Below are 18567 nucleotides of genomic sequence, written 5' to 3'. Positions count from 1 at the left end.
GGTTGAAACTGCCGACGCCAGACTTAGCGAGCCCTATAAAATATACGAAATAACATTGCGTATAGAGGGTGATAAGACTAGGAAAATTAAGGGTCTATTTTGGGATAAGCTCTCAAAAGGCTATGATATTCTGTTAGCTGAAAAAGATTGGCCCCCAGAGTTTGTCAGGGAGTGCCCTCGTGGCGAAGAAGGGATTATGCCTGCCTTCTCGAATCACATACCGATTCATAAAAAATATACATATGCAAGGAAATGGGCAGTAGCCCAGGCACCTGCATTATATAAAAATCATGTAGGATGGGATGAGGATTCTCCTCCTCACAAAATCCAACTAAAAAGTGAACCAACTGCCCAACGGCAGTATCCCATAAAGCAAGAAGCTAAAAAACAAGTCAGGGAGATCTTAGATCAACTTGAGTACCAGGGGGTGATTGAAACATGCACCTCTCAAATGAACAATCCTTTGTTTCCTGTCTCCAAGCCAGACAATTCATATCGTCTAGTTTTGGACTACAGACATCTTAATACGTGTTGCAAAACTTTTGCAGTACAAAACTCGCATAGTGCAGCCCTAATGAATAACATAGTTAGGAAAAAATATAAAACGACATTAGACATTTCTAATGGTTTCTTTTGTCAAAACATTGCACCAGAAAGCAGATATTTGACCGCTTTCTCCGCATTTGGGTCACAGAAAAAATTCTGTCGACTCCCACAGGGGTTCAAGAACAGCCCAGGACTATTCTCAGCTAGGGTAACAGAGTTACTACAAATCTATGATGATGAAGCATTATCTTACGTAGATGATATTTATCTCACAGACGACGACTTGGATACTCACTTGAAAAGAGTGAACACTATTATACTTGGGTTCGCAGCAGAGGGTTACAAATTCAACTTTAAAAAGTCCCGAATTGCCCATCTGACAGTACTATTTTTAGAGTACGAATTATCAAGTGAAGGGAAAAGCCTAGCGGACAACTTCTTAGAGAAGTGCGCTGTACTCCAAGCTCCAAAAACGCTGAAGAATTTACAATCAATACTAGGTTTTCTGAATTTCGGAAGAACTTACATACTAAATTACGCAGAGAGGGTTAAACCTCTCTACGAACTAATAAAACCTGATTTAAAACAAATCAATTGGACTCAAAAACACACAGAAATTTTGAGATCACTGCAAACAGACATGTTAGCAAAAACTAAATTAGATACACGTGACAACACGATCGATCTTGTAATCCGAGTCATCCCAGGAAGATGCGGATTCACATACCTAACCTCTAATGAGGGAGAAAAGGTACCAATTTCAATTAAATCTCACTTGTACACACAAGCAGAAAAAACATTCAGTCACACAGAAAGAACTGTGAACGCAGTGCAAATCGCATTAGCAAATGAACGAGAACTAGCACACGGCAAACGGATTAATATCCTTACAGCGGAATCCGCCTTCGAGGCGCTATTCAGCCCAGTAAACCTGCCTACAGTGTCACTGGATCCGAAATGGATACAGTGTATAGATTCTCTAGGAGCGGAAGACGTGAAATACTATTTCGCCCCGCAATACGAAGAACTGAATGATTTAGAATATGAAGAAGAATATCCTCTGCCAATCGAAATTCTGCCTCTCCCACAATACGCCTGTATAATCTATACAGATAGCTTTGTACAGCATTTCAACGTAGAGAGAAAATCCTACGATGCAGCATGTGCGATCATTAAATGTTGTTGGCTGTGCGGTAAAATCAAACCGAAAATAACAAAAACTGAATCAGTAAAGTACTGTTCGGTTCAAAGAACTGAAATCAGATGTTTAAAGATGGCGCTCGAAAATGCAGAACGCGAATTCCCCACACTTATAGTGTGCGATTCTCATTTTTGCGTCAATTCTTAAAATAACAAACTGCAGAGTTGGATCGAAAACGACTACAAAGATGACACAGGTGCCACAATAAAGCATAAAAAGCTCTGGAACGAGGTAGCTCTTTTACACAAAGAACTACAAAAGACTCACGTGATTCACGCACAGAGTCTTCAGCGTGATGGCGTTCACGTTGCAGGGAATTCATTGGCTAATACAGCCATAGCGGAAGCAACTAAACCGGCTTCCGTAGCCACAAAAAAGCGTACAGATAAATACATAGACGGGGAAACCATGCTGGCAGTAAAAACGACCGTAAAAGGCGACTGTGCAGCACTACCCGTAAACTATCCACTCAATTATGCATACATAATCGATGCAAACTCCGTTCCTTTTGCTCGAATCCCTGGAGTGGGGGACAGAGTAATTCCAAACAGGAGCAGGAGGGGCTTCCTCTTATTGGAAGCACACATGGGGTTGGGTCTGAGACACCAAACAATCAAAGCCTCTCTGAAAGAATTACAATCAGAGTACTGGTGGCCAGGAATGAGTATAGATATTCAATGTTTTGCTCAAAAATGTGAAAACTGCAGCCGAGAACGCAGAAATGAACAGGCCAGTGTAGTTTCAGGATCCCTTCTAGACAGCATAAGGCGGTCTATCTGCGCAATCAAAGAAGAGAAGCGCGTCCCAGTGTACACAGTTAAGGCGAAAAGCACTTAAAAAATGAGGTCCCCAGCGCTCGGCTGACGCTAGAACGGTTATAAAAGATTTGCGAGTCTTTATCGGCACATACGCAATTACCACGTTCCATTCTGACCAGGGTCCTGCTTTCAGCTCTCGAGCCTATAAGGAGGCCATGGCCAGCATGGGAATTGGGTTGCGGTATTCTTGTCCGTCGCACCCCGAAGGGAATAGTGTGGTAGAAAGAAAAAACCGTGACATAAAGCAATCTATAACAGCGAAGGTATTAGGTTCAGGCGCTGGGTGGGTCAAACATTTAATAAGTGTCCAGACTAGTCGTAACAACATGCCAAGAAATTCTCTAAAAGGTTTCAGCCCATACGAACTATTGTTCGGAATTAGAATGAACGTTCAGGACCTCGATAGTCAGATGTCAGTGGTACAAGAAGAAAAAACGCAGTTTGATGTAAAAGACCGTTTGGCTGTTTTACAGGAACTGAATGAAACAAGAAAATCATTAAGCAACATAAAGTTAAAGCAACAGCCAAGTACCACTGACGAGGCACCACCCGCAACAGCCCCAGCAAGGCCTGTCTGGATTCCAAAGATTGGGGATCTAGTCAGAGAAAAGATCGCGGTTAAGAAGGAATTTGGGCCTTCTTACAGAAAAGCAGTACCTGTCTTAGCAGTCACCGGAACAAGATCAGTTGTGCTACCGCCCCTTGCTGGTAAAAAGGAGAACAGAGTCGTGTCTATCGATCTGGTAAAACCACAAGCATGTGGCCTATAATCAACAGTAGGCCCAGTGGACTCCCAAGAAACAACAGAATACCCAAACTTGCAACAATCCAAGAGGTTCAAACTGAAAGACTCATCACATTCGATCAGCCTGCAGTGCACAATGAAGGACTATGCAATAATGCCATGGAACTCTTCGTTCAGGCTATGTGCCTTGGCGTTTAATCAACACAACGTCATTATTTTCCAGTTTTAACCTTACTGATAAACAGATCAGTTTGGCACAGAAAGGAGCAGACTATACAATCCTGAGCATCGAAAAACTCGAGAGATTATCATTGACAATGTCAGAGAGTCCTGTCATTGAATGGATAATACACGGAATTATCACAATTCCGATAACAACTTTCCGATTTAAAAAGTGCCTTGAGTACATACCTGCTGGCCAATATGAACAATTGGGTAAGGGATATGTAAAATCCGAATGGAAATTACCATACACTCATTCTTGCTATAGTGACAGTGACAAAAATGTATTTCTTAGTGGTGACAACTGTAAACACTCACTAAGCGGTATACTTTTGTGTCAGGGTATTAATTTACACGGAGCATGTGATGGAAATTCAAACAACCTTTCATGCCACCAGCTAGTCACACCTGCAACTCAGATAGAGCCCTTCTTTATGCAACTCGCAAACGGGAGTTACATTCTTAGAACGGATCACAGGTGTTGTGGCCTCGCGCCCGGGAAAAGTTATCTAGTACAAGTAACGTCCATGGTCAAATGTTGTATGCAAGCATTGTTCCCGAGCGGGCCTCCAGACATAGTGACTCCCCTCTGGCCTCGTCTGAATCTCTATTCTATACGAATTGATACATTAAGCAAAATGAAATCTGTACTTTTACAGACAACAGTGCCTATAACGTCATCTAAAGAGACGTATGATCTTCTAGTCGCAAGGACGGCTACTGAAGTTCATGACCTTTTATCAACAAATTGCCCCGTGCATTTCGTAGAAATGTTCAGCCAACTCCTTAACGTGTCTAGTGCAACAAGCATCCCAGGCATATTTAAGACAGTCTTTACAGGACTGCTAACACCCTTCCAGGCAATTTTGGGAATCTTTCCTAATTTTGTGCACTCCATTTTTGGCGGCATTCCACTATTTTTGGGACTCGTTGCAGGGATTCTATTTTTGACCCTCCTGCTACGTTATGGCAAACCTCGCCTCAGACATAGCTCCCATGGGAATGGAAGAGACAATCCTAGCAATGCGCTACAGGGACAGGATAACTAACGTCCTCGGATTGGCCAGGCTGAGAGATCTAAACATGACCTGGTTCCTTTCATTCAGACCGATATGGCAAAATTGCATTTTACCTGTGCTACGGTGTATGCTTTGCGGCGATGAATGCGTGTTGGACATCTGTCTTTCACTTCCATCAGCAGTACCAATGGACGTCGATACTTTGCTCAGTCCAATAACGGCTCACGCATTGTGTTGTCCCCAGCGGCTACCAATCCTGATGACGGCATTTGTGGAGACTCCTGTACTACAGCCAAGTGGTATCAGTGGAGCGAGTGACAAAAGCAACATCATCCAGGTACAACGTTCTGTGAGCATTGCTGGTCCCGACTATGATGACAGCAATCATTCTCACACCTGCCAAGTTACAGCGCTATCTAATTTGGTTGAACTATCACCTGAATTTGTAGACCAATTCTTTGAGAGCCTGTCTGATACGATGTTCTCACCCACAGAGAAACAATAACTTTTGAGAAGCTTTCCGACACACAGCGTTCCCATGAACTCTGAATTCGGCCTTCAGTTTTGATCAACAAAAACTGCCAGGAGCTTTGGAAATCTATTTTGAATTGGACAATTTTTTTAATATTGACCCCTTTTTTGGCACGAACAATTCTTTGCTTAACGTAAAAACTATTCTTAGAGAACAGAAGCTTCACACTTCTATTTCTAAACACATCTAGAGACATAACAACATAACACCAGCCTCTAGCACACATGTTATTACAATGCATTTTTATGTGATGATTTATCTCGCCTTTCTTCTGTCAGAGATACTTCATGTGTAATTCCTTTTGCATAATCGTTCATTGACTTCATATGCAATAATTTTTTGAATGATTAATATGCTTTAAAAAACGTACAGTACCTAAATTCCATGTATTACAAGTACGCCTATTTCGAATGCATTTATGTATTTTGGGGTGGGCAATGTTACACATACATCTAATTGCTTTAGTTTTAGTAATTTTGATGGACATGAAAACGTGGAGTGGGTGTTGCGTGCTTATCTAGGTTCCTGATCGATACTGTGACCTTATGCCCCTATTCGGCTATAAATCCATTTATTCCCTATATTGGCATAACCGTTCAAGTGCGATTTTCTGAAAAGTCATCTCTGGCCTCACACGAACAGAGCCACATTCCAGCATGACTCTCTGCTACTTCCTTTGCGACCAATTAGTGCAATGACAGAGCAGCAGTCACTATCTGATATTCCTAGATAACACTCCGAGTTCTTCAACAAGATAAAAACTTAGCAAACCTGGAAATCACCGCTTGCTATGTTTTGATTAGTAATGGAACTCTAATGAGCAACTGATAACTGTCACTTCCTAGTGACATCTTTAATTGACGTCTTATGTCCAGCAAACTTGCGTCAAACCCGGCACCTGTCAGGTATAAATATTACCAACGTTGCCTTAAGCAATGAGAGAGATACGAGCTGTGAGTTCGTTGCCTGTTGCTGATGCCAGCTGCCTGCATGACCCTGTGTTGGTAAAAACTAGCACTCTGTCGCTGCAGCCTGCTATCCTGTGGTGGTGAAGCTGCTGATTACCATTATCGCCGCTACAGCGCGAACTATGGTGCAGTACGCTTGAGGAGCCGAACAGCCGTCCTCTGCGAAGACATCCAGCAGATTCCAGCTGCCCGCGGACGCTGTCACCCCTCCTTCCTCGACGCGCTGAAGAGAAGCCGCTGCCTTTCTCGTGCAGAGAAATCCAGTCCCGGCGCTTCCGGTTTACCCTCGCGGGTGACTGGGATATCGAGAGAGACCCCTGAAGGAGATACCAATCCTCCATCATTCTATTCAGAGGTATGGTGTTGACTAAACCCTTAGACGAGAATTCTTGAAACAAACCTTGGCAAAACCAACTTAACTTAAAGCTACTTACTTACTCCCCTTCTCACGTGTTAGGCTTAGGTCAGGCACACTGGGGTAGGCTTAGTTAGAAGCACCAGTTGAGTACGTTAGCCAAATGTATATATGACTGTATATATGTTTTATTACTTTTAAACCATTGTATGGCTAAGAAACCATATCAATGCTTTTACAGTTCTATTTCGCAATACTTATCTTACTGTACGTACTTTTTATAATAACAATTATTGCAATTGTGGCAATACATTTCTCTTGTACGAGAAGAAAGACTGTTCAATAAATGTTAACCCTTTATTGACTAACGCCCGTCTCTCTATTCTCTACATCTTGTGAAAGTAAACTGCACTAGACTGACTGAGTGAAATACATGTCTATTGTTTCACACGACCCTAGAGATCGACTCTTGATCTGAGGAGCAAAGTTGTCATGTTGCATGGTTGTTGGAAAACTGAATCCCTTCTTGTCTGTGCCAAGGAAGCTGATCACTTCCTATGCAGAGAAGAAAGTTTCCAGTGACCTCTGAGCTAGTTGGTAACACAACCCAATTAAGTTTAGCATAGTCAGTGGAGGCCTGGAATATCCGCAGTTCCACGTCGATACTACTGTTTATGTTATTCCAATGCGCAGGGCCTAGTGGGAAACTAGGAACTACACTACAACCCAGGTCATATTGAGACAAACAGTCTGGATTTGGTGGGGTTCATCAAGAAAACAATCAGACTGAGAGGAAGCCCTCTCTCATCTCTGTTATCACACTGCCCATTCAGAAAAGGTGTGAAGTCTTTTTAAAGGGACTCACACCGACTAAGATTTAGCTGATTGCATCAGTATTGAGTCATTGCACCCAATGTGTGCGCCTCTGGGCAGGCTCAACAGGATAAGTCGAGGGAGTACTTTGAGATATTAGTTCAAGTCAAAGAAAGCCTAAAAATAATACTGCCTAGAGGATTACCCCAATGGCTGAATACACATTTATTTAGGGGTCCACGGGCATGAGTAAAAAATGATCAGATGCTATTGGAGATCATTAGTTTCTCCTGCATCATTGATTCTACATGTTTCAGCCTGTTTGACCCAGATAGGTCCTAGGGTTTTTTTCTGGGACTGGTAAAACAACCCTAATCCTTATATTCTCAAGGTTGCACACACCATTGGTTTATAATATTTACTGTGGCATTCCCACGTTCATACATGCCATACACACAAACTGAGCTGATATTGTGAGGTCGTACTTGGGATACAGACCAGGTATCCCCAGAGGGCGCTAGCGATGGATGGGTCTTGTAGTTACACTTTCATCAAAGGTCGCACCTTCATTTTGCCTACTTTTGGTCTCCACCCACGGCCTGTTCATAAAGTCGCCAAGGTACAAATGTGGACCATAGACTCCTTTTTCATAGTTTCTTACTAGAATACCCTGGATTTGAAGTGTTGCTGGGCTAGATTTCAGTATGAGTTCACTGCTGTCAGTTCCACAGTGGCACAACATGCAAAACACTGATAGGATTGCACACCAATGTTTTAGAAGAGGCAGCTCTGTGTCAGTGACGTGATGTAAGTTTCTTTAGGTCAGGAAAGTCCAACAAACGTCAAATAGGGGAGGAACCATGCCTGATTTTCCATATATCCATGTGAGATAAATATGCAGGTGTTAAATCTTAGTGCAAATCATTTACATAGGGGTTATTTTATTTCTGCTGGACATGTGGCATGTACCCGGCATTCCAGGACTCATATTGGAGTTTCCTGATTTAATATTATATGCATATTCAAATAAGAAATTGTTGTTCCATCTCAGGTATCAGACGCTCTACATTTGTACATATTTAATAAACAAATCAGAGAGGCAAACACCAGCATAGTAACTCAACAAAGCATGCCCCGTTACAAATAAATTGAATGGCTGGGGAGTCTTTACGATCCATATTTACAACAGCACTATATTTTGGGCAGACTTGTTGGCCAAATTTGTATTTTGTGTGGCCCATTAACCAATAGGGAAAAGATTGAAATGATTTTATATTCAGTATTTCTTTAATGTTCAGATTAGTTTTCAAAATGGTTTTGCTTCCTAACCCTACCATTAACCTGAAGCCCCCCACTTTGGAAGCCACAGACTGCGGACTGGTAAGTGCACTGGATCTGTGTAAGTGCAGTCAACTGTAGTGTGTGTACAGTGCTCATAAGCTGGAGATGCTGTATTGTTGTGTATGTACCTCGTCAGTGTTTGCAGTCTGTGGACAGTGATATTTGGCTCTCAATGTTCCATCATTTGCCATTAAAAGCTAGCACTTTTTCAGACTACAATACAATATGTACTATAGGTGCTAACTTGAAGTTAAGTTCACTTCTGTCATGGTCACAACCGTTGCTATACTGCACCTTTTTTGCAGTTTTGGGTTACATGTGAGCTGACCCGTGGAAGGAGAGACAGCTGCCTGTTGCTATTTCAGGACTTTTCATACAGTTTTCTCCATCTCAAAACGACTACTTTTTCATTTGGTCAAAAGGTTTGTTTTGCTGCTTGTGGCTAAAAAATAACCATACTCTGTGAATGTTGCAAAGGTCAGTAGTTTGTCCATCTTGCTGAATCATTTACTACAGCCATATCACCCTGAAAGCTCAGTAAACAGCTCAGAATTTTTTGACAGAGAGGACAGACCTTTACTGATGCCATGATCCATGATCCTTTCAGTAACCAGCTCAACTGAGAAACTGAAGTCCAAATTTAACAAGGACTTGCACTGTCCTTGCGTCACACAAGTAGACACAAGGAACTGCAAGTCCTCAAGTGATATTTGCTAAGCCACACAAGAGGTACATTTGAGCTGCTGTGCATTGCTTTGTAAAGAAATGTAAGGCATGCAGCGGTTTGCGCTGCATTGCATTTCGTAATGGTAGGCGTTCCATGGGTGGAACATATCCATTCACTTGCATCCAACCATGGAATTTGACGCAATCCCAGATTTACAAATATATGCAAACCTGGGATTGCGTCAAAAAGGTCTGTCTCCCAAGGATGGCATAATAAGGATAAATATTTGTATTTCTCCTCATTAATTCCTATTTATAAGTCTTATGCTTTCTGCAACCCACATGGCAGGAGGAAATTGGACCTAAGGATTGTTTTTGCAAAGAAAGTTAGTCCTTCCTGTACAAAACCAATTCTGCCTGCAACACAGGCATCCTCGCATCATGGAGTAAGGGTCCCCGTGTAAGCATTAGGCAAACAAGGAACACAAGGCCTAACCAGAAATGTGCCATATCTTTGTAGATGTGGTTCATTTCTGCTTTCTTCATTCCATGCAACGAAGCGCACCAAGTTCCCCTGCTGCTTTGCATTATGTGAAACTGTACTTATTCTAGGCCTTCCCTTCTCTGCATGAATATCCCCTTAAACGTTGTGACATTTCACAACAGTGAGTGACATCATGGTCTTCTGTATATATCTAGACTGGTAATAGTCACAATTAACCTGGACATAGGGCAGACAGTAAGACTGAAGTTCTGTGCCGTTGTTTTCCTTCTTAAACTAATTCCCTTTTTCCCCACTTCAAAAAGACACACATGAACTTTGTGCAAGATGCTGAATTAATGCCAGGGAATGTTATGACCTAGGGCCTGCAACTCCTCAAACAGTACCAGGTCCAAACTGTGGGACATATTTACAATCCCTGTGCGCCACCGGAGCATCACTTTTTATAACATTCCAGTGGCGCACAGGGCTTAGCCATATCTATGTAAAGCCACCCTGTGTGGCTTTTCATGGCCTTGTAGATATGCAGTAAGACAAAGCAGACCATGTAGCTGCCTTGCCTTACTCTGCATCAAAGAGGTGTTCCATGGGTGTTGCTGTGGGTGTTACCCAGGGCCTGACTGACCGTAGCGGGCATCAGGCATTTACCCGAGAGGCTCAAAGTGTGGGGGCTGGTTTTGCAGCTGTGGAGCCAGTTTTGTTACTGGGGGCCGGTTTTGTAATGCTGATGTAATATCAGCCACCAGTAACAAAAGCAGCAGTGCACTCTTCTCCTCCCTTAGCCCACTGGTGGGGGGCTGGTCTGACAAAATTACCAGGGCTTCTTTGGGTTCCGAGTCTGGCCCTGGTGCTCCCACATGACACACATGGACTTTGACGCTACCCCAGATTTACAATATTTCATAAACCTGGGACAGCGCCAAAACCTTGCTCCTGCCTAGAGCGGACATAATGAGGAGAAATGTTTACATTTCTCCTCGTTTTTTCCTCATTCCATGTGTGCTGCTTTCTGTAGCATCCATGGAACAAGTAAAACGCCTCCAATTATTGTTTTTGTGCAGGAAGGTGTCCCTGCCTGCACAAAACAATCCTGACAGCAACACAGACACCTTTGCACCATGATGCAAGGGTGCCTGCAATGGCGCATACGGCTGCTAATTGTGCTCTGGCTGAAAGAACAGGAATCTTGTATATACAGTGCATTCCTGCCCTTTTAAATTGGCATAGAACAGCGCAGAAAAATGACTTGCAGCGCTGCCCTACACAAATTCCTTGTAAATACGCAACTGTATTTCCAAATGTCAGCTATCTTTTCATGAGGAGTGGAGGTGCTATCATCTCAGCGCCTGACGTATCTGATATACACGTGATCTCAGTTTTTTCGAGTAATGGCATTAACATGTTTTTCAAGATGTCTGACCTTGAGGGGTCACTTTCAAAGTCACCAGTCTTCAGTTTTTAATGGTGTTGCTCTTATCTGGCCTGTCTGCAGGTGAGAAAGTTTTGCAAGATGATGAATTCACCTGTGACCTCTTCCGCTTCCTCCAGCTACTTTGTGAAGGACACAACTCAGGTGGGTAGGTGAGTTGCCTTTCAGGCAAACAGCAATACCTGCATGTACACTAATAAAAAAAACATACACCCAGTAAATGAGAAATGCAAAGAATGTAAAAAAGGTATGCCACAGAAAAATAAAAACAAATGCTTACGGACAAAACATTATCTATGTTGCACTTAATAAGAGGTATGCCAGTGTGTTACTTTTGTAAGTAGAGAATATAGTACATGCATTTGCTCAAAGTACAAAAGTGGTTCCTCAAATTTCAACAGCATTTGCGTTCCCTCTTGAGTGATCAAATTTTGCAGAAGGGAACAAAGTGCCCTTGAAGGCTCATATATGATATCATATTTTTCATTTTGGTGCAGTGCTTCTCTGTTCAGAATAGCAACACAACCTCTTTTCTATCCATTATATGTACAACATTCATTCCTCTTAATACTCCTGTTTAGTGCCTTTATTTCAAGAGTCAGAAAGTAATATTTACCTTATAAAGGAGACTCATCAGCAGAAGCAGTGGTGCACGGACTGTAGGAAGTGCCCTGCTAGTGCACCTGGCATTTGCACACTTTTTGCACCCTCAGAGCACTTTCATTTTACAGAAGTGTCCACAGACGTTTGTGTGACCAATCTTATGGATGCGCATTTGAGCCCACGCGATGTAAAGGTTTGAGGTACTCTATAATTCAAACAATTATACATATAAATAATGAAAGCTAAAACTTGTTCCTGTGGATTTTTTGTAGTCAGTCCACACAGTGTATTAATCAAATATTATACACATAAATTACACGTTTGACACTGAAAAGAAACAACTCAAATATTCCGTTTTTTTACCATTACTTGACAATACCATTTAATAGTTTTTACTCACATAAATAAGTGTCCTCATAAATAAGTGTCCAACCTATATAGTCACATATTAATTATATGAAAAGGAGAATTTGTGGTAGGGTTTCCAATGAACAAAGCGAGGGTAATCAGTTTACACCACTAGAGGTATATTATTCTCCTTCAAATCTGTGGTTCTACTGGTACCATAGGGCCCTAAGTGGTCTGGGTTCATTAAGGTTAAATTAATTTCTATTTCTGCCCCAGAGGCAAAGCCTTGTGTCCCCCCCCCCCCCCCCCCCCCACAGCAGCATTCCCTAAAAATTAGGACCAGGTGTGGGGCATACTTCGGTCAATCATAATAACGAGTTACCTATAAGTAAACACACAGCCCTGAGGAAGACCCCCCAAAAACAGCAGGCTCACAAGAAGGTCGAAATGAGTTGGAGTTTATCCAGTATTGGGGTATCTTTCATAGATTCACATGCCTGAATCATTCCCCTTTGCCGAGGCGGGAGTCCCACGGTATATAAAAAAGCAGTGCCAAAAGTAAATTAAAGTAGTAGGCCCTATGAGAAAGGCCTGAGGCCTAGATTGTAGTAGCCTATCTACCTCATTATGCTAAAAAGACCAAAGTCTTTGTTCCAACCAATCAGCTCACAGCACCCTCTAGAACCCTCCCTGCAGAGCCAGTTCTCCTTAGATTTTCACCTCACGTCGTGTGGAAGGGAGTCTCCCTGAGTCTCTACTCAGTTTTTCTCTACTTCAGGATGTCTGACAAGAAGGCCTTATTTAGACCTTGCAGAACATGTCAAAAGAAAAGGGTCCATGTTGATGACCAACATAAGCACTGCACTTATTGCCTTTATTCAAAACATGAGGCAAAAAATTGTAAGATCTGCCGCACCTTCCCTTCCAAGACCTTAAGGGATAGGGAGGCCAGAGTCCTTTTATGGCTCAAATCCTCTTCTACTGATGATGAAGACAGAGCTTCAATCTCAAGTAAGAGAGCAAGATCGCAAGAGGATTATCCAAATGAGGGGAGAACACATGTTAAAACCTCCCACTCCACTTCGGGCTCTTCACAGAGATCTCCATCTTCTCTCCCTGAAGCCCCAGCTCTCAAGGAATCTACAAAGAAAACTGTGAGTAAGAGCTCTTCTGTCTCCTCACCTGTGACTACCATCTCATCTTCTGCTCCTTCGTCGACGGCTATGATTTCTACCACAGCCATCACCTCTCCTATCCTGTCTACTAAGATCTCCATTGTGACTAAAAGAACCCTCGTCGACGATCCGTCGATGACAGTCTCGACGTCGAAGAAGCACTCGTCGACGTAGACATCATCAAAGCTCCCGTCGACGAAGTCATCTACGGTACCGTCGACGAACGTCTCGTTGACAAAGAAGCAAGGTCCGTCGACGATGAGCCCATCGATGAAGTCGACGACGAGCCCGTCGACGGTGATCCCGTCGACGTCGAGTCCGTCGACGGCGGTCCCGTCAACGTCGAGTCCGTCGACGACGAATCCGTCGACGTCGAATCCGTCGACGATGGCCCCGTCGTCGACGCCTGCAACAATCCAGCTACCAAGGTCACTATTGTCAACGGTGCCAACAAGACCAATAGATGCTGCTTCAGCAAAGCCTTCTACCACAAAATAGGCTTTTTCTACGCCACTTTCTTCAAAACCTTTTCAATTAATATTTTACCAGAGGCAAGAAGGTTCCTACATCTCGCCACTTATGCCCTCTCATCTCTTAGAGACTTATGCTCAAGAAGAGGAGGATGATTTTGAGGATAATGATAATGAGGGAGCTTTTGGGATAACTCACCATCCTTCAGAAATGAACATTAAGTACCAGGATGATGAGGACGATGATGACTATTCTGAGCATTACTATCGGGAGGACATTGTAGTGCCTCATCATACAGAATACCAAAGGCAATCTTGTGCTTCAGAGTCCAGCCATCTGCCACTGAGCAGACTATAGACAAGGTTTTCCACCACAGCAGGTTGTGCCTCCACCCCAACCTGCAGTCCCCGTTCCTCAACCTGGAATTCCACCACCTAATTCTCCGGTCACAGAAACTCCACAACCTGGTTTGCCTACAAAGACCCAGGATACTTCTTCGGATGAAGAAGTAGAGGAAGGCGAGTTACCAGATAATCCTCTGTTAGATCTGTGGGATAGTTACGTTGTTCCCATGCCGTCTCCACCAACTCCACAACCTTCACACTCACCACCTGAAGACATAGGTGGGTTCCATAATTTTATGCAGCTAGCCGCAACTAGATTTCAACTACCAGTACCAGTGGAACAGACAGAATGTTTTCTTCATGATTTTAAAGAAGAAACTAGGAAGGTGTCTAGAGCCATTCCTATTATAGATTATATCTGGAAAGAAGGCATCAAAGTGATGAAAAATCCTGCTTCTGTGCCCGCTGTGTTACCACGGATTGACAAAAAATATCGCGCTCCTTTCAATAGCCCTTCATGCCTCACTGGACATCCGCAGCCGGATTCCGTCATCTCAGAGGCCGCCCCTGACAGAAAACCCTTTGTCCAAGCTCTCCTCGCTGGAAGGACTCCCAGCAGCAGGAGGTCAGACTTGTGTCTGTGGTGGCAGCATCCATTTTGTGATGCTGAGGCTCGAGTTAGCTTTAACCGGGGTTCACAGTTACATACATGTCGTGTCCCTCTAGAAGGGTGGAATGCTAACCCCGTCGCCAGAATTGGCGAGGGGTTAGTATTCCAATTCGTATGACACCTTACTCGACATGTTTTGATAAAGCGATACTAAAGATAGCAAATAACCGCGAGGATTATAATGCACTTAAGAGTATATGGTACGCGTTATCATAGAACAGCTATTAGGACTTGGTTCCGCAAGCTGCAGACGGGCTCAGCTCATGCCAGAGCACCATCTCACATAATTCCAAGCACTCTGCCTTCAGGATTGTTAAGGCCTGCCATAGGAGTGACTGATAGGAATACATGTGTCCATTTTAGGGTTAGATATAGGTATACTATATCTAAAGCAAAGGGTGATTACACCACCTTGCCCCAGCTGTCGTGCAGCCAGTTGTGTCAGATTTAGATGGCCAGCCAGGGGTGGCACAATACATGCTGCAGCCCCTGGTAGGCCCTGGGTACACCTTTGCCCTGGGTACAGGGACTGATAAGGTGGCCCAGTACCAATTGGTATATGCACCTAAGGTACACGTGTCAATTTAGTGAGAGAACAGCTAGGCTGTGGGTCTGATTAGCAGGCCCACAGCCAGGGAAGTCGTAAACCAGTGAAGCAAAAAGCAAAAATCTGGGGTGATCATAGGATTGCAGACCCTACTCTCCTACATGATTAATCTAATCCTGGAAGATAAAAGGCAGGAGGCTCGCAAGATCTTAATGGAAGGGGAACGTGCAGCTGCAGAAACCATCGACAGCGCTTTGGATATTGCAAATACAAACTTTAGACAACTGGCAGGAGCTGCAGTTCTCAGACATCAGGGCTGGCTAAAGGCTACCACCTTTCGGCCCGAGGTCCAACGAAAGATCCTGGACATGGCTTATGACGGAGAGTCTCTATTTGGGAAACACATTGACGAGGCTCTCCAGGCAATCAAAACAGACACTGATATCGCAAGATCCCTAGGTTCACTACATTACAAGCGGGGATCTTTTAGAGGTGCTAGAGGACGTGGACACTCCTCTAGAGGAAGCTATTACCAACAAGGCAGACAATATCAGCCTCAGTACCGGCAGAATTATCTGTCTTCTTATCGCCAGTCCGAAACAGCTAGTTTGTCTCACCAAGGCGGACGAAAGCGCACAAACAATCAAGGGCGAAATACTCACAGAAAACAGTGAGATCAGTTGGGCGCCAACCTTATTTCTTTCCCTCCCTGTGGGCACGAAAATATCTGCCTTTCAAAAACAGTGGCAGCAGATTGCATCCGATCAATGGGTGCTGGACCTAGTTCAACATGGACACACCCTGGAATTTGTCACCAAACCACCAATGACTCCGCCCAAGGGTCCCCCTCCCCCTCGTCTTCACTTATTGTTCAAAGAAGTTCACTCAATGCTCCTCAAGAACGCTATAGAAAAAGTTCCAGTTCATCAGAGGCGGACAGGGTTCTATTCCTGTTTTTTCCTCATAAAGAAGAAATCAGGGGAATGGCGACCGATCTTGGACCTGCGCTATCTCAAAAGATATCTCAAGAAGCAGGGTTTCCTCCTGGTCACTCTTTCGGAAATTCAAAGTTGCCTAAACGAGGGAGATTTTATGGCTTCTTTGGACATGGAAGACGCTTACTTCCGCATCCCAATTTACCCAAAACATCGGAAGTATCTCTGTTTCACTGTGGCTGGCGCCCATTATCAGTTCAAAGTACTCCCATTTGGCCTCAAGTCGGCTCCAAGGATTTTTACAAAGTGCCTGGCCCCGGTAGCGGCAGCACTACGCTCTTCAGGGATCCAGGTTTTAGCATACTTGGACGACTGGCTAGACAAAGGTCCATCAAAGTGCAGAGTACAAAACGACATAGCAGCGTGTCACAATCTCTTTGCATCCATAGGACTCACTGTGAACGAAAACAAATCTCAATTGATTCCGAGAAGAATCCTGCTTTTCCTAGGGGCTCGTCTGGACACGATACAATGCAAGGCATTCTTGTCTCAAGAAAGGCAGCTCTGTCTACAGACATTGGCCATAAAACTGTCAAAAAGAAAGTCACTTTCTGTTCGCCTGTTTTGCTTCACTTCTAGGAATATGTTCTTCGGCCATAAATCTCCTTCCACTGGCACGTCTCAAAATCCGGCCTCTACAAAAGAAAAGATACATCTTCAGTGGCAACAAGCGACAGGTTCCTTCGAGGACATCATCAAAGTCACCCCACGCATGGTAGATGCTCTTCAATGGTGGACGCAACTACGCAATCTAAAACAAGGTCTCACATTCTTGCACACTCCTCCGGACTTCGTTCTAACGACAGATGCGTCCATAAAGGGCTGGGGAGGTCATCTCCCGGACTTGCAAGTGCAGGGCAAATGGTCCCAGAAATAGAAACTATGTCACATCAACAGTCTAGAGTTGAGAGCCATCTTTCTATCCCTACAAGCGTTCCTTCCCAGAATCGCAGGGTCTTCAGTCCTGGTCCAAACGGACAATGCCACCAACATGTTTTATGTAAACAAGCAGAGAGGGACAAGGTCAGCTACGCTCTCAAAGGAGGCTCAGGAGTTATGGGAATGGCTGACACTTCACAACATAACTCTCAAGGCGGAACATGTCAAGGGCCTCCACAATACCCTAGCAGACAAACTCAGCAGATCCTTGTCGGATTGCCACGAGTGGGAGCTGGACAACACTCAATTGGTCAAGGGGTTTCAGACTTGGGGCCAGCCAACGTTGGACTTGTTTGCGACCCAACAGAACAAGAAATGCCGGTATTAAGCCCGCAGATACCCTCAACAGGGATCAAGAGGGAATGCCCTGTCCATGCGATGTTCAGGAATTTATGTCTACGCCTTTCCTCCGATCCCGTTAATTCCACGAGTGTTGCGCAAAATGAAACTGGAGAGCTGCCGTTTCCTCCTAATTTCTCCCAGATGGCCTCATCAGAATTGGTTTCAGGAGCTCATGTTGCTATCACGGGAGCCTCCAATCAAACTTCTCCCGGCTCCAACACTACTGTCACACAACAGGGGTCAGATACTTCACCCACACCCTCAATCTCTGAAGTTGCATGCATGGCTCATAACTTCTTAAAGTTTCAACACCTCCAAATTCCTCAGGATTGCCGAGACATCTTAAAGAAAGCACGAGCCCAGAGCACATTAAAGACTTATCGTCTCTAGTTTTGTAATCAGGCACAGGGTCCCAGCCTTCACCAGCTCCGAATAATTATGGTATGTCAATTGCACATCTGAGACATGCATCTGGTTACTATAAGCGAGTGCCAACTACTCATAGGATCATCATCCTAATAGGTATTGCAACTGAACTCTTAACTGCAATCTCTTACCTAACTGGTATACAGAGAGGGTCTCCTTCAGGCACTAGTGCATCGAACAACGGGTAAAAATGTTGTTTGCTTTTACAGTACCCCATCCTAAGCTCTTTCACACTTATGCTTTTAACTGAAGTGCTCTTTATTATGACTTTTTAGGGTACTTGGCTCCGCTGGAGGCAACACCTCTTCCTGTACTGGCAATGACAATCTGTGTCTCTCATCACTCACAAATGTATCAACTGTCATAGATCAGATCTGTTTGACTTTGTACTTTTCGGTCCTTGTATGTTCCTGCACCAAGAATCCGCATGCTCCTGTGGATGGGTGTTCCATGAAGACAGGCTTTCCCCTAAGAGGTGGCATGGCTCTCCATCTCTTATAAAGATACATGTCTCAAATGCGGTGGACATAAGATGTCATGCTAGTTTCTA

General features: G+C 43.9%; 1 protein-coding gene across 1 annotated transcript in view; it reads left to right on the top strand.

Moving 5' to 3' along the window:
* RYR2 (ryanodine receptor 2) overlaps positions 1-18567 on the top strand; it is a 3481211-nt gene that overhangs the window by 2912821 nt on the left and 549823 nt on the right. The window contains exon 84 of the mRNA XM_086925791.1: positions 11221-11301. Coding sequence (XP_086781917.1) covers positions 11221-11301 — 81 coding nt within the window. The remainder of the gene's footprint in view (positions 1-11220; positions 11302-18567) is intronic.

This window comes from Lissotriton vulgaris, chromosome 6 (genome assembly GCF_964263255.1).
Source record: "Lissotriton vulgaris chromosome 6, aLisVul1.2, whole genome shotgun sequence".
NCBI classification, from domain to species: domain Eukaryota; kingdom Metazoa; phylum Chordata; class Amphibia; order Caudata; family Salamandridae; genus Lissotriton; species Lissotriton vulgaris.
The sequence above is the reverse complement of the archived record's forward strand: the minus strand, read 5'-3'. Positions and strand labels throughout refer to the sequence as shown.